This window comes from Peromyscus maniculatus, chromosome X (genome assembly GCF_049852395.1).
Source record: "Peromyscus maniculatus bairdii isolate BWxNUB_F1_BW_parent chromosome X, HU_Pman_BW_mat_3.1, whole genome shotgun sequence".
Taxonomy (NCBI): domain Eukaryota; kingdom Metazoa; phylum Chordata; class Mammalia; order Rodentia; family Cricetidae; genus Peromyscus; species Peromyscus maniculatus.
Genome location: NC_134875.1, coordinates 79623139 through 79646126, shown reverse-complemented (window position 1 = coordinate 79646126; position 22988 = coordinate 79623139). Strand labels below are relative to the sequence as shown.

General features: G+C 40.6%; 1 protein-coding gene across 2 annotated transcripts in view; it reads left to right on the top strand.

Moving 5' to 3' along the window:
- The window catches only part of Atp7a (ATPase copper transporting alpha), a 114322-nt gene extending 91697 nt beyond the window's left edge, over window positions 1-22625 (top strand). For both annotated transcript variants that reach the window (XM_006992607.4, XM_076562212.1), the window contains 8 exons: window positions 3817-3999; window positions 5136-5352; window positions 14358-14504; window positions 14827-14969; window positions 16644-16847; window positions 17168-17285; window positions 18351-18453; window positions 19273-22625. In XM_006992607.4, the coding sequence (XP_006992669.2) occupies window positions 3817-3999; window positions 5136-5352; window positions 14358-14504; window positions 14827-14969; window positions 16644-16847; window positions 17168-17285; window positions 18351-18453; window positions 19273-19555 (1398 nt within the window). In that variant the 3' untranslated portion in view covers window positions 19556-22625. The remainder of the gene's footprint in view (window positions 1-3816; window positions 4000-5135; window positions 5353-14357; window positions 14505-14826; window positions 14970-16643; window positions 16848-17167; window positions 17286-18350; window positions 18454-19272) is intronic.
- The last annotated feature ends 363 nt before the right edge of the window (window positions 22626-22988 follow it).

The following is a 22988-nucleotide window of genomic DNA, read 5'->3' as shown; positions in this document are numbered from 1 at the left end:
CTGGAAGCCCTGCCTATCCTTCCTCCTGCCTTTCTATTGGCTGTTCAGCTCTTTACTAAGACCATCAGGTGTTTTGGACAGGCCAAGTAACACAGCTTCATAGAGTTAAACAAATACAACATAAAGAATGCAACACGTCTTTGCATCACTAAACAAATATTCCAGAGCATAAACAAATGTAACACATCTTAAAATAATATTCTACATTTCCCCCTTTTTGTCTAAATGAAAAGGAAGGTTTTAACTTTAACATAGTAAAACTATACACAACAAAAACAGTTATCAAGTAGAATTACGTTTACAATATTCTGTCCATTTGTAGTTAGCATATTGAGAGAAAATAATGCATTATCTATCCTAACTTAGTGAATCCAAAGTTTTATACCTAATTTACTTTCTATCATGACTAAGGAAAACTACAACTCTTAACTATCTACTCTTCTACTCCATCAGAGACCCAGAAGGGTGTAATATTACCTAACAATGGAGACATTTGGTTGCCTGGACAGTCACCCAAAGTTCCTCTGCTACATTGGGGCATCCATCTTCAGCCTACAGGCCCGGAATATCTGGCAGAATTTTCAGTGAAGCAGGAAATTTGAAGGACTGCCCTTCCTTGTATTGGCAAAGTTTGTCAGTCACTTTCCTCTGTTTCCTGCAGAATATCTGGCAGACTTTTCTGTGAAGCAGGAATTTTGAAGGACTGTCCTGCCTTGTTTTAGCAATGATCAACAGTCTTTTTCTTGTGTGTTCCGCATGTCCAGTCTGCACAGCACATTTTCAGCAGTCAAAGGCAAGAGCAGTTTCTTTGCTCAGTGGCTAACCTTGCCACAGTGAAAGCAAACTCCATAAGGAGTTTCTTCAATGCCTATCATCTCTGTAGTAAATTGTGCTGCCAGGAGCAGATGTCTCATTGTCATAAAAAACCTCAAGTTAACAAAACATTTCAAATGCCATATTCTATAGGTCTTTCAATTATATGAAGACCATCTATCTGTTTAAAGTATACCTATTTGGGCTGGGCGGTGGTGGTGCACGCCTTTAATCCCAGCACTTGGGAGGCAGAGCCAGGCAGATCTCTGTGAGTTCGAGGCCAGCCTGGTCTACAGAGAGAGATCCAGGACAGGCACCAAAACTACACAGAGAAACCCTGTCTCAAAAAACCCAAATAAATAAATAAGTAAGTAAAGTATACCTGTTTAACCTTGAAAACATACATAACTACCAATTTGATTATTATAGATTAAGCAACAACCTCATTTCTCAATTATATATTGCATTTTTAAATGAACTGCATAAGCACAATACCCCCAAACAAGAGTTAAAACATACATTCAGTATAACAAAAATAACTTTAAATTTGTATCAATATACAGAATCCATGCCAATGCAAAATATCTGAGATTAATAGTTGTCTTTTTATCCTATATTCCTATATTCCCCTAAGTATAAAAAACATCCATAACCCACCAAATAACCAAAAACCTCCCACACCCCTGTTGGGAATGTGGACGTTGTGTTCTCCAAACTGCTTCCTGCTGTCTGTGGATGAAGTATTTTTAGGGTCCCAGAGAAAATTTGAGATAATGATCAAGTCCTGGAAAGACCAGCAGTAACCTTTGCTGATAGATATCACCTGTCATGTTTTAGGAGGTCTCCCTTGATCACACCTGATCAATATCGTTCCTGAAGAAATCCATAGCCTCTCATCTCCTATGGGAACAAAACTCCAAAGCATTTTTTACTTCCATTTGACAAATATATATCTTTACTTCTTTTTTTAAAGTTAAAATAGCCCTAAAGTTTCTAGGTTGGTTCTGTTTTTCAGTCCAGTTCACACACCCATGTCTGCTAGCAGCTGTATTTCACTCATCTGCATTCAAAAAAATTCAAAATTAACACATTAACATTCAGGATCCAGACTCCCTGTGTATTTTCCATCATTACATGGCTTACTCTTTTTAATATTACTTTACTTCTCTTTAAAGACTTTATTATTTTAAAACTATTTCTTTTCTTCTATGACTTATCCATACTCTTTTTATTTCTTTCTTAAGCCTACACACATTGCAAAACAAACTTTTAGAGGTTTTTCCATTTGGACCTCTTTTACTGTGTATCTTTTAGCCTTTTTTGACCATGTGAGCAAACTTTAAGCTGCTAAGCTACAGCTGGCTCCTCTACACTGTTCTATTGGCTGGCTCTGCCAAGCCTAAAACTCAAGGTCCTGTTGGAGGTGCATGACCAGAAACTGCATTCAACCTTCCTAGTTGTAGGAAGCTGGTACCTGTGCTGCCACAAGCAGTTTTTACTCAGCTTGCCGTTTCAATTTAGTGCTGCCAGCTGAACAGCAGCTCCTCTTAAAGGAGGTGTGTATGTGTGTGTGTGTGTGTGTGTGTGTGTGTGTGTGTGTGTGTGTGTGTTTTCCCTGCTTTCTCAGGCCCTATGGAAATTCAAGAGTCCCACATTGGTATGCCAAAATGTAGTTGGTTGTTTTTTTATTCTTTTGGCTCTTTGGAGCCCCACCACCCAGCTCCCAAATAAAGCACACATGGAGGCTTATTCTTAATTATAAATGCCCAGCCTTAGCTTGGCTTGTTTCTTGTAAGCTTTACTTAACTTTAACTTATCCCATCTCCCTTTTGCCTCTGGGCTTTTACCTTTCTCAGTCTCTGTATATCTTTTCTTTCCTTCTTATTCCTTGGCTGGCTGTGTGACTGAGTAGCTGGCCCCTGTAGTCCACCTCCCCTTGTTCTCTTGCTCTTTCTTTTTTTTCTCCTAGATTTTTCCTTCTATTTATTCTCTTTGCCTGCCAGCCCCAACTATCCTTTCTCCTCCCTTGCTATTGTCCATTCAGCTCTTTATCCGACCAAGCAGATATTTTTAGACAGGCACTGCAACACAGCCTCACAGAGTTAAACTGATGCAACATAAACAAATACAACACATCTTTGCATCATTAAACAAATGTTCCAGAGCATAAACAAATGTAACACACCTTAAAATAATACTCTACAACATGCTTTGAATGTTATTCTTATCTTTTGTTTTGTTTTTTGATACAGGGTTTCTCTGTGTAGCTTTGGGAGCCTTTCCTGGACCTCACTCTGTAGCCTAGGCTGACCTCGAACTCACAGAGATCCGCCTGGTTCTGCCTCCCGAGTGCTGGGATTAAAGGCATGAGCCACCACCGCCCAACTTATTCTTATGTTTTTTTATATTGGTTTATTGTGCTGCTAAGTCTGCAAGGTTCTCATTCTAGTTCATGGTGAAGTAAGCATGGTCTGTCCAAATTCTTTCCTTTTCCTATGTGGCCTAACTTTTTCAAACTGCTTTCCTGAGCTTCCTCTTACCAGCCCATTATTAACCAAAACCTAGTCAAGGCAAGCAATCCAGCTGGGTTCCCTTCAGCCTAACATTTACATTTTCTCTTAGTCATCTGCTGTCTACCCAGATTTCTCCACTAGATCTGTAATTCATTAGTATTGAAAGCCTTTGTGTTTTCCCTAGATGCACCAGTGGCATCTCCTAATTACCTATTAACAGCCAACCCGTAACTAACAGTCTAGTTGTTTAACATAAATTCACATACATTTAACAGGATTAAAACTTAACTGTTGGGTAGGGAAATTGGTTGCTACAAGAATATTTCTTAATATGTCTTTTGTTCACACAAAGATGATCAGTTGATGAAGTTGGAAGCCAAAGGCCAGTTTATTAAAAAATGAAATAGCAGTCTTTAACGAATAAATCTGTCTCTTATTTCTGGGAAGATAATGTCATGTGGATACATTGTGTTTTTAATCTTTTCTCCAGGTAAAGGTAGTAGTATTTGATAAGACTGGAACAATTACCCACGGAACCCCAGTAGTGAATCAAGTAAAGGTTCTAGTGGAAAGTAACAGGATACCACGCAATAAGATCCTGGCCATTGTGGGAACTGCGGAAAGTAACAGCGAACACCCTTTAGGAGCAGCTGTAACCAAATACTGCAAGCAGGTACAATTTTATATTTCATATTCATGTTACCATCTCATATAGGAATGATGCAGACCAAATCTGGACTGACCTTTGACCATAGTTTTTGTATATAATGAGTATGAGGTTAAAGAGAATTGTATTTTCTTATTTAATTGAGTATGTTGGGCCTGGGAATGTAGCTTAGTTGGTATAGTGCTTGCTTAGATGCTTGAGGCCCAGGGTTTGATACCCAGCACTAATAAAGTGAGCATGTTGGCCCATGACTTTAATCTGAGAATTTAGGAGGTAGAGACAGGAGGTCAGAAGTTCAAGGTCATCTTCATTACATAGTAAGTTTGAGGCTAGCGGCGGTGGTGCACGCCTCTAATAATCCCAGCACTGGGAAGCAGAGGCAGGTGGATCTCTGTGAGTTCGAGGCCAGCCGGAGCTACAGAGTAAGTTCCAGGAAAGGCTTCAATGCTGCACAGAGAAACCTTGTCTCGGAAAAAAACAAACAAACAAACAAATGCAATGAACTCTGATCTTACCACACAGTAACCCCTGTATGACATAAAACATTAAAATAGAAGTCATATGTATTAATCAGGCAGTGGTGGCACATGCCTTTAATCCCAGCACTTGGGAGGCAGAGCCAGGTAGATCTTTGTGAGTTCCAGGCCAGTCTGGTCTACAGATCTAGTTCCAGGACAGCAAGAGCTATACAAAAAAATCCTGTGTCAAACTAAACGCCCCCCCCCCTGCAAAAAAAATCTATCAATACAATTGCTAGGTCAAAGGATGCTTAAAATTTCATTTTTCATGACTATTACTAACATCCATACAAACGATTGTATCAGTTTGTACCTGCACCCAAAGTTTTGAGTTCCTGTCTTCTCATATACTTACAAACATTGTTCTTTTAATTAAAAATTAGGCCGGGCTGTGGTGGCGCACGCCTTTAATCCCAGCACTCGGGAGGCAGAGCCAGGCGGATCTCTGTGAGTTCGAGGCCAGCCTGGGCTACCAAGTGAGCTCCAGGAAAGGCGCAAAGCTATGCAGAGAAGCCCTGTCTCGAAAAAAAAAATTATTACACCATTTATTTATTTATTCATTCATTTGTTTATTTGTTTATCTGTTTATTTGCTTATTTATTGTGTTGTGTTTCTGTTTGTTAGGAGCTGGACACTGAAACCTTGGGTACCTGCACAGATTTCCAGGTTGTACCGGGCTGTGGTATTAGCTGTAAAGTCACCAATATTGAAGGTTTGCTACATAAGAGTAACTTGAAAGTAGAAGAAAATAACATTAAAAATGCATCCCTGGTTCAAATTGATGCAATTAATGAACAGTCGTCAACTTCATCTTCTATGATTATTGATGCTCATCTCTCAAGTAAGCTGATTTCTTTGTAGTAGTTTTTAGATTTTTGTTGATATCTTTTGTTTGGTTGGAAAATTTCTTATTCTTCCTTTTTTAATGAAAATAGATTCTTCTTTCATACAATACATCCTGACCACAGTACCCCCCCCTCCACTCTTTTTCCATCTGTCCCTACCTCCCCTCTACCCTGGATCAACACCCTCTCCAATTCCCATCAGAAAAGAGGAGGCCTCCAGGAGCAACAACCAAACACAACAAAACAAAATACAATAAGACAAGGCAAAAAGCCCCACACCAAAGCTGGACAAGGCAACCCAATGGGAGGAAGAGTCCCAAGAGCAGGCAAAAGAGTCAGACATATCTGCTCCTACAGTAGGAGTCTCACAAAAACACCAAGCTAACAGCCATAACAGACAGACAACTTGGTACCGACCCATGCAAGCCCTGTGCTTGCTGCTTCAGTCTCTGAGCCCATATGAGCCCTGCTTAGTTGATTTAGTGGGTGGTATTCCCCTGGTATCCTCCATCCCCTCTGACTGCTACAGTCTTTCTGTCCCCACCTTGTGGGATTCCCTAAGCTCTGAGGGTAGGCACCCAATGAAGCCCTCCAATTTAGACTCTTGCCCTACATAATGTCTGGCTACAGCTCTCTGCATCTGCTCCCATCTATTGCTGGAGGAAGCCTCTCTGATGATGACTGAACAAGGCACTGATGAATGAGTATAGCAGAATATCTTTAGGAATTATTTTATTGATTCTTTTAGACTAGTCATGTTTGGTTCTACCCTAGGTCTCTGGGCTATCCAATTTCCTGTTCCTGGCCATCAAGCAGTGTTGGGCATGGGTTCTCTCTCCTAGAGTAGGCTTCAAGTTAAATAAGACATGCAAGCAGGATAGATTGTAGGTCAAAGGTTTTGTGGCTGGGTTGTTGTCCACATTTCTCTTTCAGTAGCCTGCAGAGTACCTTCCTGTACCAAAGAGACTAGGATGTAGGGGTGAGGGCTCCATGCAGGCACCAGCTCAACTTGTCCATGTTCAGTGAGCTGTGTGGATGCTGTCCTTGGCAATGGGGCCCCGCTGTCAGTTTTCGGAGAGCAACTCTCTGTCCTAGCATCAGCCTGTGTTGTTTAGGGATCTCCATGGCACCCGTTTAGCCAACAACTCAACCAAATGGAACCCAGTCCCACCACTGGAAGCCTTGCCTGGCTACAAGAGATGGCCAATTTAGACTCTATATCCCCCATTGCCAAGAGTCCTCAGTAGGATCACCTTCATAGATTTTAGGAAGTTTCCACTGCACTAGGTTTCCACACCACACTCCAGGTGCTCCCAAATTCTAACCATCTTTTCCCACACTCTCTCCTTCCATCCCATCTCCAACCAGCACCTGATCCCTCTGGCTCCCTTCCCCACCTGCTCCCAGTCCACCTGCAAAATCTATTCTATTTCCCCTTCCCAAGGAGATCCATGCATTCTGCCTAAATCCCTCCTCTATACCTAACCTCTCTGGGACTATGAATTATAGCTTGGCTATCATTTATTTAACAGCTAATATCCACTTATAAGTGAATACATACAATATTTGTCTTTCTGGGTCTGAGTTACCTCACTCAAGATGATTTTTTTTCTAGTTCCACCCATTTGCCTGCAAATTTCATGCCATTTTTTAACAGCTAAGTAATAATGCTCCATTGTGTAAATATTGCACATTTTGTTTATCCATTCTTCTGTTGAGGGACATACAGGTTGTTTCCAGTTTCTGGCTATTATGAATAAAGATAGCCATAATGAACATAGTTGAGCAAGTGTCCTTGTCGCAGAATAGAGAGTCCTTTGGGTATATGCCCAAGAATCAGATATAGCTGGGTCTTGAGGTAGATTGAATCTCAATTCTCTGAGGAACCCCCATATTGATTTCCATAGTGGCTATACACGTTTGCACTCCTACCAGCAATGGAGGAGTGTTCCCCTTGCTCCACATCCTTGCCAGCCAGAGTTGTCACTTGTGTTATTGATCTTAGCCATTCTCACAGGTATAAGATGGAATCTCAAAGTAGTTTTGATTTGCATTTCCCTGCCTGATGGATAAGGATGTTGAACATTTAAGTGGTTCTTAGCCATTTGAGATTCATCTATTGAAATTCTCTGTTTAGATCTGTTCCCCATTTTAATTGGATTATTATTTTTTGATACCCATTTTCTTGAGTTTTTTTTATATATTTTGGGTATTAGTTCTCTGACAGATGTGGAGTTGATGAAAATCTTTTCCTGTTATGTAGGCTGCCACTTGTGATGGTGTCCTTAGCCTTACAGAAGTTTTTCAGTTTCATGAGGTCCCACTTATTAATTGTTGATGTCAGTGCCTGTGCTATTAATCTTCAGTTCAGGAAGTTGTTTCCTGTGCCAATGTGTTCAAAGCTATTCCCCACTTTCTCTTCTACCAGGTTCAGTGTGTCTGGTTTTATGTTGAGGTGTTTAATCCATTTGGACTTGAGTTTTGTTCTGGGTGATAGATATGGATCTATTTGCAATCTTCTACATGCCAACATCCATTTTGACCAGCACCATTTGGTGAAGATGCTTTCTTTTTTCCAATGTATATTTCTGGCTTATTTATTAAAAAAAAATCAGGTGCCCATAGGAGTATGGATTTATGTCTGGGTCTTCAATTTGATTCCATTGATCAACATGTCTGTTTTTTTCTAATACCATGCAGTTTTTATTACTATTGCTTTGTAGTACTGCTTGAAATCAGGGGTGGTGCTTCCTTCATCCTCAGGATTCTTTAGCTATCCTGGGTTTCAGATGGCTAATTGTATATAACCTCAAGCTGTTGTATAAGAAAAAAAAATGGACAGCATGATTGCATTTCATCCAATCCCTTTTTTTTTTTTTTTTTTTTTTTTTTGGTTTTTTGAGACAGGGTTTCTCTGCGTAGCTTTGCGCCTTTCCTGAAGCTCACTTGGTAGCCCAGGCTGGCCTCGAACTCACAGAGATCCGCCTGCCTCTGCCTCCCAAGTGCTGGGATTAAAGGCGTGCGCCACCAACGCCCGGCTCATCCAATCCCATTTTACCACAGGCCTTCTTAGGACATCACTGTTACTCAGAAACATTTGCTAACTGTGCTTACTGACTTGTCTTAGTTAGGGTCTTTTTTGGTTTTTCAAGACATGGTTTCTCTGTGTAGTTTTGGTGCCTGGCCTGGATCTCTCTCTCTCTCTGTAGACCAGGCTGGCCTCGAACTCACAGATATCCCCCTGGCTCTGCCTCCTGAGTGCTGGGATTAAAGGTGTGTGCCACCACTGCATGGCTTAGTTAGGGTTTTTATTGCTGTTGAAGAAACACCATGACCATGGCAACTCTTATAATGCAAACATTTATTTGAGGGGGCTCACTTACAGTTTCAGAGGTTCAGTCTGTTATCATCATGGCAGGGAGCATAGCAGCATGCAGGCAGACATGGTGCTGGAGGAGTAGCTGAAAGTCCTACATCTTACAGGCAACAGGAAGTCAACAGAGACCCTGGGCAGTATCTTGAACATATGAGACCTCAAAGCCCACCCCCCACAGTGACATACTTCCTCCAACAAGGCCATACCCACTCCAACAAAGCCACACCTCTTAATAGTGCTACTTCCTATGAGATTATGGGGAGTAATTACATTCAAACTACTACAACTAATGACTCTAGGGTGATGAAGATAAGTCAGAGCTGATCTTCTATGATCTTTCTCTTATTTCTTTCCATAGCTGGTTGAAATTGTACATCTTTCACAAAATCTTGTGGTCCTCCTCTTTCTCTTCTCTGCAGATTACCTTATTTATCCCATGGAAAATTAGAGTTCTCAGGCAGTGTTCTTTATTTTTGTTTGTCTTTTTGCCCAGATGGTCATTACTTTTTCATTAGAGGAGATATTCCTCATCTTGCTAACAAGTGTATCTTTGTCTCTTCTCTAGATCCTACCTTCTCTGAATTCCTCAGGGTCTTCCCTCTGTTATGGCCCCTTGCTTCTTTACAATCCATGTCTCTTCCTGGAGTAGTGTCTCTAAAACATATAAACACTTCTTCCATCAAAACCCACTCTATTTCCCTGAAACTTCAAGACAGAGTAGTCTAGACTTGTTGAATTGACTCACTTACTCCAGAGGCATATATCAGTTCATTACAAACCCACTCCTGCTCCGTTCACACTATAAAACAGTCTCTTAGGACTGGGGACCCCAAGCCCACTCCAGTGCTTGCTGCCCACTCCAGTGCTTGCTGCCCACTCTGCATTCTGCATGTCCTCACAAAGCAGCTGAGGATATTGGTTGTGCACTCCTCCAAAAACTCCTTTATCCTCTGAATGCATGTCAATTATCTCTGGATTCTTCTTTCCCTTCCTTGGGCATTCCTTCTAATTTTTCTTTGATTTGAGTATTAGATATCCTCAATGATTTACTTGGTCTTTGACTTTCTTCTCATTTTCCATTCTCTCCTCTATACAATGTTGTTCATACCTATCTCTTATTTCTTTTGTTTTGAACGCTGGGATTAAAGCTATGTGCCTCCTGGCTTCCTATCACTTATTCATCAACTACAGGTTTTCATTACCTCTCCAAATTCTGTATCTCTGGTGGAGATGTATTTCTTGGGTATCATGTTGGTCAATCAAACATGATCTACTTACCTAAGTGTTCCCAAACCTCCCAGCAATTTGTGCCAAGTGATTTTGTTGAAATGCAAATCTGATCATACTACCTATGACTTTATTTTAGTGGTTTATTGTCTGATTTTTTGTTTGTTTTTTTATTGTTTGTAGGGTTTTGTGTGGCTGGTTTTGAGACAGGGTTTCTCTGTGTAACAGCCCTGGCTGTCCTGGAAATCAATTGGTAGACCAGGCTGGCCTTGAACTCACAAAGTTCTGCCTGCCTCCACCTCCAGAATGCTGGGATTAAAGGTGTATACCACCATGCCTGGCTGCCTGTTTTTGACTTATGTTTTTTTGAATGAATGTACTAGAAGTTGTGGATCACCCCCATGATAAGCTATTATTATGTCTGGTTTAAAAGGTTCCCTTATATCCTAGAGCCCTTCCATGGAGCTTAATTAAGGATCTTTGTTTTTTATTTGTTTGTTTTAAGATAAGTTCTCACTATGTACCCTTGGCTGCTCTGAAACAGTTCACTATGTCCACCAGGCTAGCCTCAATCTCACAGAGATCCAGTTAACTCTGCTTCCTGAGTGTTGCAAGGTGTGCACACTGTGAGCCGCGCAGAGTCCTTGTCTTCATTGTTCTCACTCGCTCAGGACTTTGGTGTCTGCTCTGCTCTGGTTGGTCTCTTGCCTTCCTCATTACTCATCTGTCTCTCCCTGATGCTCCACATGTGCTCTATGTTCTAGTGCTATTAGTTACCTACCTATAGTTCCTCCTCCTGACCTACCATTTATTCTTTCATTACTTTTGTCTTGAAAATTTTTCATATATTTCTATCGTATTTCCCCTCCCATAACTCCTCCTAGACTCTCCCCACCTCCCTACCCTCTCAACTATATTCTTTCTCTCTTTCAAAAAACAAAAACACAAAAAAGAAACATCAAAGCAATAAGACAGAAAATGCCCAAACAAAGCAAAATGAAACAAAAAGTCCATATAAATACCATTGAGTTAATTTTGTGTTGGGAACAGGGCCTGCCCTAGAGTGTGGTTCATATATATACTGATAACACTTGTTTGGAGAAAACTGACTTTTCCTTTGACAATGGGTAGCAATTGCAGATAGCTTCTTAGTTAGGAGCAGGACCCCATCTAGCTTGAACCTGTGCAGGTCTTGTGTATCCTGCCACAGTCTGAGTTCATATGTGCAAAGGTCCTGTTATGTCTGGAAGGTACTGTTTCCTTGGAGTCATCCATCACCTTTGACTCTTAAATATTTCTGCTTCTGCATAGATCCCTGAGCCTTGAGGGGAGGGTGTCGATAAAGGCATTCCATTTAGGACTGAGTAGTCCAAAGTCTCTCACTCTCTGCATATTGTCCAGTTGTGGGTCTCTGTGTTGATTTCCATCTTCTGCAAGAAGCTTCTCTGATGTGGATCGAGTAAGGTGCTGATTGATCTATGGGTATTACAGTATGTCATTAGGAGTCATTTTATTCCTGATTCTTTAGCGAAATAATAACCTTAGCCTTTCCCTCATCCATGATCTGTCTAGTCTCAGGGTCTTGGCCACTTTAGTAGTACCAGGTATTGGTTCCGTCTCATGGGGTAAGCCTTAAATCTGACCAAAAAGTGGTCAAGTCCCTCCCGTAACACTTGTACCACTGTTGCACTGGTGTGTCTTACAGGCAGGTCACTGCTGCAGATTGCAAGGTTTGTTGTTGAGTGGTGATAGTGATGGCCTACCTTTCTTCTCTAGTGGCACGCATAGTTAGCACGTACCTTCTAGTACCCTGAACTAGTCAGTAGGAGCGAAGCTTCTAGTTAGGCACCAGCTCAACTATTCCATCTTCTATGACATAAGTAAGTGTTGTCTTCAGCAACAGGGCCTTACCAGTAGAGAGCAACAAATAATCTTGGTAGTAGCCTGTGGTATTTTGGGGGGTGTGCCATGGGACCCCTTTATGGCCTGCTATATCGTTTCATTTACCGTTTTCTCCATGCAGTGGCCGCACCCACAAATACATCTACCCTTTTGACTTGTGCTTATCTTTCTAGACCTGACTTCCATCTCTTTTTCAGTGACACCTTTGCTGACATACACTGATAGAAATACTCGCTCTTCTTAAATTATAGCTGTACTTCATTTCTATTATATTAGACACACTACAAAATAATTATTTCCTGGCCATTTCTACTTCTCTGTGACTTCTTTTTATTTGTCTATGGATGTGATATCGAGTAACTGACATGTAGGAAATCATTCAATAGCTTTTTCGTTGAGTATCTATCTACTGTGTATTATGGAATGTTGACAGCACTTGAAATGATCACCAATGAGGGTGGAGGTGTAACTCAGTAGTACATCTCTCCAACAGTTCTCTTTTCCCCTTGAGCTTAGTGTGTGTGAGGCCCTGGGTTTGATCTCCAGTACAACTGAGGGAGGAGATGGGAGTTAGGAGCAAGAAAAGAAGCTGGCAGATGAGTTAGTGGGCTGTTTCCATAACCCAGGCAAAACATATCAATGGCTCAGACCTGTGTGGTAACAGAGTTTGTAAACATGGGCAAATTCCAGATGTGTCTTGAAAGGCAAGCTGAAAGATTTAATTACCAAATTAGATATCTAGAATGTAAGTAAAACAAGAGTCAATGGACTGGAGAGGTGGCTCACCAGTTAAGAACATTGGCCGCTCTTCCATAGGACACAGGTTCAATTCCAAGCACCCACATGGCAGCTCATAACCGGCTGTTAACTCGAGTCCCTGGGGATCTCATGCCTTCTTCTGACCTATATGGGCACTGCATGCACATGATGCACACACATATGTGCAGACAAAACATATAACACATAAAAACTAATTAATTTTTAAAAATTAAAACACAAGAGTCAAAGTCATGCCAAAGTTAGTCATCTGCCCATTTAGATAGATGGAGTTACCATTTAAATAGTATCAAGAAGACAAGAGGAACGATACTGGAGACAGGAGCAGGAGTCCAGCTTTATAAAAAGTTACATTTGGATGTCTGTTAGCTATCTAAGTGGAAATATCATATCAATGGAATATTAGGTAGGCAGTTTTCTACAGGGGCCTGAAGATCCCAGGGAAAAGACTGAATTAGAGAAAGAGAGTTTGGAGTCATTTGCTTTGTAGATCTGTGGTATTGAGTACTATAGTCACTAGTTACATGTGATTATTTAATTTTGAGTTAATTAAAATTTACTTTCATGTAAAGTCCAGGTCTTTGATCATTTTGGCCCTTAATAGCCACATGTGTTGGCTAGTGGCCATGGAATCAAACAGCAGGTATAGAGCATTTCCATCATTGCTGGAACAGCTGTTCAAACCTCACTGGGTTCACTGAAGTCAAGGTCACTGGTGCATTGTGGGAATAGTTTATCGGAATAGTAGAGACTAAAGCTTTATTTGAGTGGGTTCACAAAAAAATGGGAAGTGGTGAATTAGAGCCAGCTAGGAGGGAAAATACTTGTCTTGTGCACAGAAGCAGAGAAGTGTGACAGCTAGAGCAATGAGCTCGAGAGAGGCTTTTTCCGTTTCTAAAGACAGGACGATGTGCAGCAGAGATTATAGAAAACTGATTATTTATGAAGGAGAGAAGATCTGGAAAGGCAAAGGAGGGTGACCTAGCATACAGGTAGAGAAAGAGATTGCCTTCAGCAGGTACAGGCTCTGCCTTTAACAGAGGGAAAACAAGCTATGTGCACCTAGGAGGTGCAGGAGCTGGGGAGGTATGGCCATGAGAAGTCCTCTTATGATTGGGGGCAGCATTTGAAAAGGGATTTGAAAGGAGAGAAGATTTCAAATAGCCATCTTGAAGAAATAATGAGTGAACTAGGGACATGCAGTCAAACATCTATCCCAACAGAACTAAAAGGCTCACTTAAAATTAGTGGTTACCAGTTTAAAACGAGACATCAACATATTTGCATATTTACATTTAGCCACATTAACTACTGATGCACAGTTAAGTGTTTGAATTGTGTTAGAGGGCCACAGGGAAAACCTCAGTAAGAAGGGACCCTCTGAATCCCCATCTTGCTGGAGATTGAACTTAGGCCTTCCTTCACTCATGCTAGGCAAGTACTCAGCCACTGAGTTATATCCTTAGCCCTTGAACAGTATGATGGAATTTGCTATTTGGAAAGAAAATTTAAGGACCTTTGAGTGATGGTAGCAACATGGGTTCAGAGGTATATGGAAGAGCAGAATGTATTCCTGGAAAACTTGAAAAGTCACTGTTACAGGTTATATTCTACCAAAAATGCACTGTAGTGACTGCAAGTTTAGGCAGGAAGAACTTGCCTCCTAAGATGGATTTAAAGGTTAAATAAGCTCACTAAATGGTTTTTCTGTACTTCTAGATGCTGTTGATACTCATCAGTACAAAGTCCTCATTGGTAACCGGGAATGGATGATTAGAAATGGTCTTGTTATAAGTAAAGATGTAGACGATTCCATGATTGAACATGAAAGAAAAGGTCGGACTGCTGTATTGGTGACAATTGATGGTAAAGTTTCTCTGAAATACTCTATGACACAATTGTGATCTGTCATTATTTTATGTGTCTGTAGGACTTCAACTATGAGTTTTATTCCAAAGATGCTTGAATACAAAGTTGAAAATTAGCAAAATATGACTATTGTTAACAAAGGATTTCCTTACCAGCTGTTGTGGCACATGTACTTGGGAGCCTGAGCTAGGAGAATCAGAATGTCTTGAGTTAAACTAAGCCCTCAATGGCTTAACAAAATTCATTTCTTTCTGAACTTTTATTCTGCTGTGTTCTTCTTCTTTCACCATAATCTCTTTTTCTGCTGTTCCTGTATCAGATGAGCTGTGTGGCTTGATAGCCATTGCTGATACTGTGAAACCTGAGGCAGAGCTGGCTGTCCACATTCTGAAATCTATGGGCTTAGAAGTAGTTCTGATGACTGGAGACAACAGTAAGACAGCTCGTTCTATTGCTTCTCAGGTAAGGAATTGGTTTACTTAGTTATTGAGATGGGCACCTGTGCTAACATCTCATTCTAAATACACGTTTTCTTTCTTCCGTTTAATCGCCGAGAAAGTCACCTGACCTATTGTTTGCATTATCTTCAAGTAGCTATCCCTAACTGCTTCAAAACCATCAGCATGGTATGGTAGAAGGAGCTTGTCTGTTGCAGACGTAAGTGAAAAGGTATTCGCTTAGCTTGTGGGATGGTTGAGTGATACTGCACACTGGTTTCTGTTGATGCTTCCTTTGAAATGGTACACCGAGTTTTCAGCCATGCTGCCAGTCCTTCAACGTCACCTGTTGTGAAAATGACAGCAGCTGCATGCACGTTCTTCTCTGATCCATTCTGGATGCCACCAGCGGGACTCTTTTCTTTGACCTACCATTTTTCTTAACCGTACATTTGTTTCACCTCCAGAATTTTTCAATTAGAATGCCTTCTCTCCTCTTCTAGTGTGTATGTATATGGGGGGGGTCCATGCATGTGCCACAGAATGTGTAGGTCAGAGGGCAAACTTGTGGGAGCTTGTTCTTTTCTTCACTGTATGGATTCTGGGGACTAAATTCAGGTTTTATCAGACTTGATGGTAAATACCTTTACCCACTGAGCCATCTTGATGGTCCTCTTCTAGTAAATAACAGAAGGAATATGGGAGTACATTCTTCTGTAAGAATATGAAGATTGTAAAGAATTTGTACGGGGGGTGGGGGAGCGGCAGAGCAGGAGCAGGGATGGGAGGGGGATCTGTGGTTGGTATGTAAAATGAATAAATAATTTCTCAGTAAAGAAAAAAAAGAATTGGTACCATTTCCACATTCTCTGTCAAGTTCTCCTCCCTTGCTTTTGTGTATGCATATATACCTGTATACAACTACGTAGTTCTGCTTTTTCAGCACTAATTGGATCATTTTATAGTTTATTCAATAGTTTTTATATATAACAACATTTCCTAGTTCTTTGTTCATGTCTTAGCCTATAAAATTATTTCATTCCTTCTAATTGCCACATGAAATTCTATAGTATGGATGAATTATAATTTATGTTACCATTCCCCTAATGGTGGACATTTAGGTGGTTTTGAATTTTCTGTTTTTGTAAACAGACAGTAATGAATATCCTTGACATCTTTGGACATGAAAGAGTCTGTCCAGATATAGTTAAAAGTTGATTTTCCAGAACAGATGATGTGCACACTTCGATGAATGCTCTGCCCCTAAAGACAGTGACATTCTGTACAAACAAACAGTACACAAGATTGCTTATTGGCTGTAGATATGGCTCAGCCATTTAAAGAACTAGCTGTTCTTGCAGAGGACCTAGGTTTGGTTCCCAATACCTATTGGTGGTTCACAACCATCTTTTTTTTTTTCTCACAACCATCTTTAACTCCAAATTCAGGGCATCCAGTACCCTCTTCTGACCTCTGTGAACACCAGGCACATGTGTATGCTTATAAACACGCCGGCAAAACATTAAAAATAAATAAGTATTAAAAAGAATGCTCACTTCTCCACATTATCAATGGATATTTTCAGTCTTTTAAATGTAAACATCTGGCAGGTTAAAAATGATGGCTCATTACTCTAAGCTCAGCTTTATGTATAGTGCTCAGTATTACTTCCTGAAATGAGTTGATTTTCTTCACATAGGTTGGCATTACTAAGGTGTTTGCTGAAGTTCTGCCTTCCCATAAAGTTGCTAAGGTGAAACAGCTTCAAGAGGAGGGAAAACGGGTAGCAATGGTAGGAGATGGAATCAACGATTCTCCAGCTCTGGCTATGGCAAATGTTGGAATTGCCATTGGCACAGGCACAGATGTAGCCATTGAAGCAGCTGATGTGGTTTTGATAAGGGTAAGTCCTGGGTCGGGCAGTCCTTATACACTAGAGTGGGTCCTGTGTCTGCAATCTGAGGAGTGGGACATTGCTGACATGGGTAGTGGTAGTGCTGTAAGGCACACTGTGTAGTGATCCTGCATGTTATGTAAACATTCAGTCCTTATACTAGCACACAATCTCTTCCAAACTTGACTCAAGGCTTAGCAGTATCTGAAGTTAGTACTGACTTCACCTTGTATCCCAAGGCATATGTAACCCCCATTGTACACAGTGACAAGTAGAGAAGTTCCTAGTGAAGTTAGTCTCACTAATATCACCCATCTCTCTCTTCTCAGAATGACCTTCTGGATGTTGTGGCAAGTATTGACTTGTCAAGGAAGACAGTCAAGAGGATTCGAATCAATTTTGTCTTTGCTCTAATTTATAATCTGGTTGGAATTCCCATTGCTGCTGGTATGTGACTTTTAAACAGTTTTCACTTTTGTGGTTAAAGTCATTAGATACCTATCATATTAGAAGAATTAGATTCAGTTTTGACCTTAGTTTTCACATATACTCTTTTAATTTGGTGAGAGGTGATGTTCAAACTGGTAATGTTCAACAAAGTTCATTACAGCTTAAGAATTTATAAAAATTTTGATATTTATAAAAAAAATTTCAGCTGTGTGGTGGTGGTGCACGCCTTTAATCCCAGCACTCAGGAGATAGAGGCAGGCGGATCTCTGTAAGTTTGAGACCAGCCTGGGCTATAGAGTGAGTTCCAGCACATCTAAGGCTACACAGAGAAACCCTGTCTCAAAAAAACAATAAATAAATAAACAAACAAATCTATTGAAACCAAATGTGTTTCGATATGGTAGCTCACATCTGTAATCCCAGCATTTGGGAGGCAAAGGCAGGAGGATAGCAACAAGTTCAAGGCTAGCTTGGGCTACATAGCGTGTTCCAGTTGTCAGAGCTACCATGGCAAGACATAGTTTCAAAAAACATAAATTGATAGATGGGCAGATAGACTGACAGACAAATAGATCTAAATTTTTAACTGAAAACAAAAACGTTGGGCCAGGTATGATGCTGCATGCCTGATTTAATCCCAACCTTTGGGAGACAGCACTTACACAGTTCTCTGTGAGTTTGAGGCCCCCTAGGGCTTCATAGTGAGACCCTATCTCAAAAAAAGAAAATATTCAGAAAAAAGAAAAGAAAAAGCACGTGTGTGTGAATTAGTAGAGTATGAGCTCCGGTACTCTAGAGAACGAAAGAATATCCACCTACAGCTATCAGGATGCAGCTGTTTCTCCCCTGGGATGCACCCTAGGGAAATTCTTAAACATGAGTAAATATGGACAAGAATATTCATGACAGCACTCTACTAAGGAAAATTTGACAGCAGCAACACAAATCTCCACAACCAAGAGGGTAAAATGCTGAAGAAATAAGAAAATAACTTGTGCATGTGTGAGAAATGTGTTGGTGATTCATTTAGTACTGCCTACTCTGATCCCCACTTGTTTGCAGGAGTTTTTCTACCCATTGGTTTGGTCTTGCAACCATGGATGGGATCCGCAGCAATGGCTGCTTCATCTGTTTCTGTAGTGCTTTCTTCCCTTTTCCTCAAACTGTGAGTATGATGACTTGCTCATATTCTAACATCCAGTGTTTGTTAGTATGTTTGATTCTTGTATTGATGGGGTATACCCAAGTAAGAGTGTGTGGTGTGTGTGTGTGTGTGTGTGTGTGTGTGTGTGTGTGTGTGTGTGTGTGCGTGCGCGCGCGCATGTGTGTGGAGGAGGTCAGAGGTTGACATGGGGTGTCTTCTGTTTTTCTTTATATTTTGAGGCAGAGTCTCTGACTGAACCTAGGGTTCAGCAGTTCAGCTAGACTGGAAACAAGTCCCCATGTTCTTCCTGCTTCACCTCCCTAGTACTAGGATCGTAGGTGCAGGCCATCACACCCAACTTTTATGTGGGTGCTGGGGATCCTAACTCAGGTTCTCATTCTTGTACAGCAATCATTTTACCTGCTGAGTCATCTTCCCAGACTCTTAAACAATTCTTAAGAATTATTAGGTAATAATTAATAAATACTGTGTGTGTGATGGTACATACTTGTATTCTCAGCACTCAGAGGAAGAGGCGAGAGAATCAAATTTTCCAGGCTAAGCTACATAGTAAAGACCCTGTCTCAAACAAAAAGAAAAAGCTAAGTAGTTGTCATTTTATGTAGTGGATGTATTGCAGACACAAGCCCAGAAAGGCGTGAAGTATCATACACTAGCTTTGAGAGTGGGAGTTTGGTTTATGTGACACCATGAAGTCAATTGCAAGCAACTTTCTTAGCAGTAGCCACCTTTGCATATCTCATGCTGGGCAAATCTCCTTTTCTTTGTGCACATAACAAGCATCTAGTTAACATTTGGTTGCTTTAAACTTATGTCCAGTTACAGGAAACCAACTTATGACAATTACGAGTTGCGTACCCGAAGCCACACAGGACAGAGGAGTCCCTCAGAAATCAGTGTTCACGTTGGAATAGATGATGCCTCCAGAAGTTCTCCGAGACTGGGCTTGCTGGACCGGATTGTCAATTACAGCAGAGCATCCATAAACTCACTGCTGTCTGACAAACGCTCCCTGAACAGCGTGGTTACTAGCGAACCTGACAAGCACTCGCTTCTGGTGGGAGTGGGAGACTTCCGGGAGGATGATGACACCACGCTGTAAAAGGCCTGGGGCGATGCTGCTCACTGAAGTTCATGTGCACTGACGCAGCACTTACGTTGTCACGGAAGATCTCGTGGCGGCCTCATGCTCTTATGTACAGGATCTACCTGAGTTGTGTTAATGGCAGAAGTATCTTTCTCAGGGCAGGAGCTCTGAACCTGGCATTATCCAAAACAAATTCCCAGCAGTTTTTGTTTTACTAGGGACAGAGGATAGAGCAGCAAGTTTAGAACAAACTCTTCAGTTAGAGATTGCTGACCTGCTGCTAGTATGGCAAATCATTATTTGACCAAAAGAAGTGCCCAAAGACAGGATGATTAAAAATGTGAAGATTTGAGAGCATGAACCTGAGGATATTCTTGAGCCTGTATCCTTGCCCCACTGGGGAGCAATGGCTTTCCAAGCACTGCACAAAGCATCTAGTTTAGAAGGCAAACAGTTGCAACTGTTTCAAAATGGATGTGCCTTATTTATTGTGGGTTTGCTTTCACCTCATAACACTTGCATCCTTGTCCTGTAGTTCTGGGAGCCTCCAGGATGGCTTTTGTCAGCTTTCAAGTGAGCCAGGTTTAGGTGGGTTTTCCTTGACTAAAAATAACTGACCGTAATCACTTGGAGTGAGGCAGGAAGACTGCAAGTTCAAAGCCATCCTGGGCTATATACACTAAGACTGTCTCAAACCGTTTTTGTAACTGACAGTTTTTCTGAAATCTTCTCTTGTTTCATTGTGTCACTCAGAAGACCTTAAGGCATGCAGAGTCCCCTACCCTCCGGTTTCTCTGCTGTTGTCAGAAATCTCACATTCTTCCCTCAGTTTCCCTAGCTCTGTGCTAGCTTTCAGTTCTCCTCTGCTGAGTCCAGCTTTGTTCAGACTGGACCCTATCCATCAGTCCCCGTCTAGAAACTTCACATGTGAGCCTCTTTCACTGAAAAATCCGTCAAAGATTAACACTATTATTTTAACACATATGGGCCATATCAAAGTACCTGAGTTCACTAAATTCTTCTTTTAGGATACAATCACTTGGCTGGTATATTATAGTTTAATAAAAATTTAGTTACCTCTTCTGTTTTAGATAATTTGTCAAAATGATTTTAGAGTACTATCATACAAAGCTGCTTTTATCAAAGTACACAGCAAACTGTAAAATAGAAATAAGAAAATCCCTGATTCATGATCTGTTATATTCAATTCTATTTTTTTCTTGTTCAGAACATTTGTGCTTATAAACAAACTCCTACTCTTTTATTTACATGCCATACTTGAAGCCAATAGCACAATGCCTATGATACATGATTTCTGCCCCAAAAGTGTTCATTTCTCCTTTTCAGGTCACTATTGAATAAAAAGTCATTTTTATGGAGCAGAGTTTAAAGTGAAATGGAGAACGGTTCCCCCTCTGCCTCTTTTCTCTCTTCTTCCTTCACACACCTCCATGTTTACACTCTTCAGTGCTATCTTTCCAGATTTGGAGAAGACCTAACTTCTGTCCAGCTGTCGGAGAGAGACTTTTGATGAAGGTGCTAGTAATCTAGAAAGGCAACCCTGTTTTATTATGTTTAAACTATTGTAGACCAATCCCTATGCCATCTTGAGAGTTTGAGTTTGAATATTTGTTTCTTAATTCTAGAGGCCCATCATAACATAACTCATTGACTCCTAGAAGAAACAGCTAATACTAGAGATTTACAATAGATTTTCTTGCTCTGGACCCAAATTGAGAATAGAAGTCCCCCAGCTCTCAGCCAGTTACTCCTTCTCTTATGCATGTGTTATTGAGTCCTCCTCTTGCCTCCACATAATGTTATTGGACAGTGTGAATAGCATTTCAGTTCTCACTACCAGAAAAAAATGTGTTTGAGAGAAGCTCTATTCCTAGGAGGGCGGGTTCATTTAGAGAGGGGATCAAGCACATTGCCTTCAGTTGGCCACTAACCTTGGGTAATGAGTTACTGTTGAGAACAGGTTTTGTAAGTGAGTGTTCACATGTGTGTGTATACACACATCATACACACAGAGAGAGAGAGAGCGCGCACAGAAAGAAAGTGGGTTTCTATTTGCATCTGTTGTGAGGCTCTTTACCCTTTCTTTCTTTGCCGCTCTTCTGTACTCACCCAGCAACCATTCTCTCTGTCAGAAGGCATTGTGGACGTTTTGTTGTCCAGTGCTGATGTGGACTCAGCTAGGGGGCACCTTTAACTTCACTATCCAAAGATGCCTTTTGAATTTAAAGATGAAAACACAACTAGAGAATTTACTATTGTAGTTTTAAAAGTATAGTTGTTGGTGTGAAGTAGAAATGTTGCTTTTCCTATTTTAGTATCAACATTTTAGCAAGTTAAATTTGATGCCTTATGAACAAATAATTTTATATTATGCTTTAATTTTTTAAAAAATTATTCTTCATTCAGATATACAGAATGTTTGAAATAGCACTATAGACAAGATGTTTCCAAAAATGTGAGTGTGCATATCTTTTCTGTACTCAGCTTAAAATCAAAAAGATGTAGTAGAGGATTTTTCCATTACTTGTAGATTCTGTTTTAAATTTATTTTTCTTAATATTTATTTTACTCTATGTTATTTTCTTTGGATGAGGCATCTGGTTACAGGTTATCCCTTTTTAAAAAAACATACATTCCTGACATCACTCCTTTGGATTATTTTGTTTTCTGTATTTAAAAAACAATTTCTTTACCAAATATAAAAATACAGATCTATACCAAATCATTGCCAACTTTAAACTGACTTTCTTAAGTCCCTTGGTCTGGTATGAGTAACCAGATAAAACAAAAAGCATGAAGTCTTATTTCTCAATCACATGAGCTTTTTAATGACATTGATAATAAACGCCTTTTATAGCCAGAACCAGGTGTCTCAACCTTGTGTTTTTAAAGAAATGTTTAACCACGTATTGTAAAACTTTGGTTAGTATCCAAAACAGGAGCGGACAACTTTGTGCAATATTTGTTTGCTGTAGTCTAGTTTGTTTCTTCTCATGCGCATGTAATTGATATTCTGCCGAAGATGTGCCTTCAACTTTATAATTATAGTGTTGTAGAAAAACAATGGTGTCAAGTGTCACTCTGTTAAATCATCCGGCTCCCTCTCCCAGCAGTTCCACACCACCCTCGTGTTCTTTGCGGTTCTTTGGATATTGTTTCAACTGTAAATCCACGGTGTGCTAAGATCAGAGGTGGTAGCGCACATTCACTAGGAGGACAAAGTCTAGTGTCCTTCAGATCCCACTCATCTGCCACTGTCACTTAGTGAGAAACATGACTATGCATGGCCTGTTCTTTGTGATGTCTAACCTAAGTGAGCTTTTCTCCATTGGGGGAGTCCTGACTGGCGTGAAGATCCAATTTACTGCATGGACTTTCCCTGGGGAGATATGAGTAAATGTCTACTCATCCCCGATAGGGCACTGAG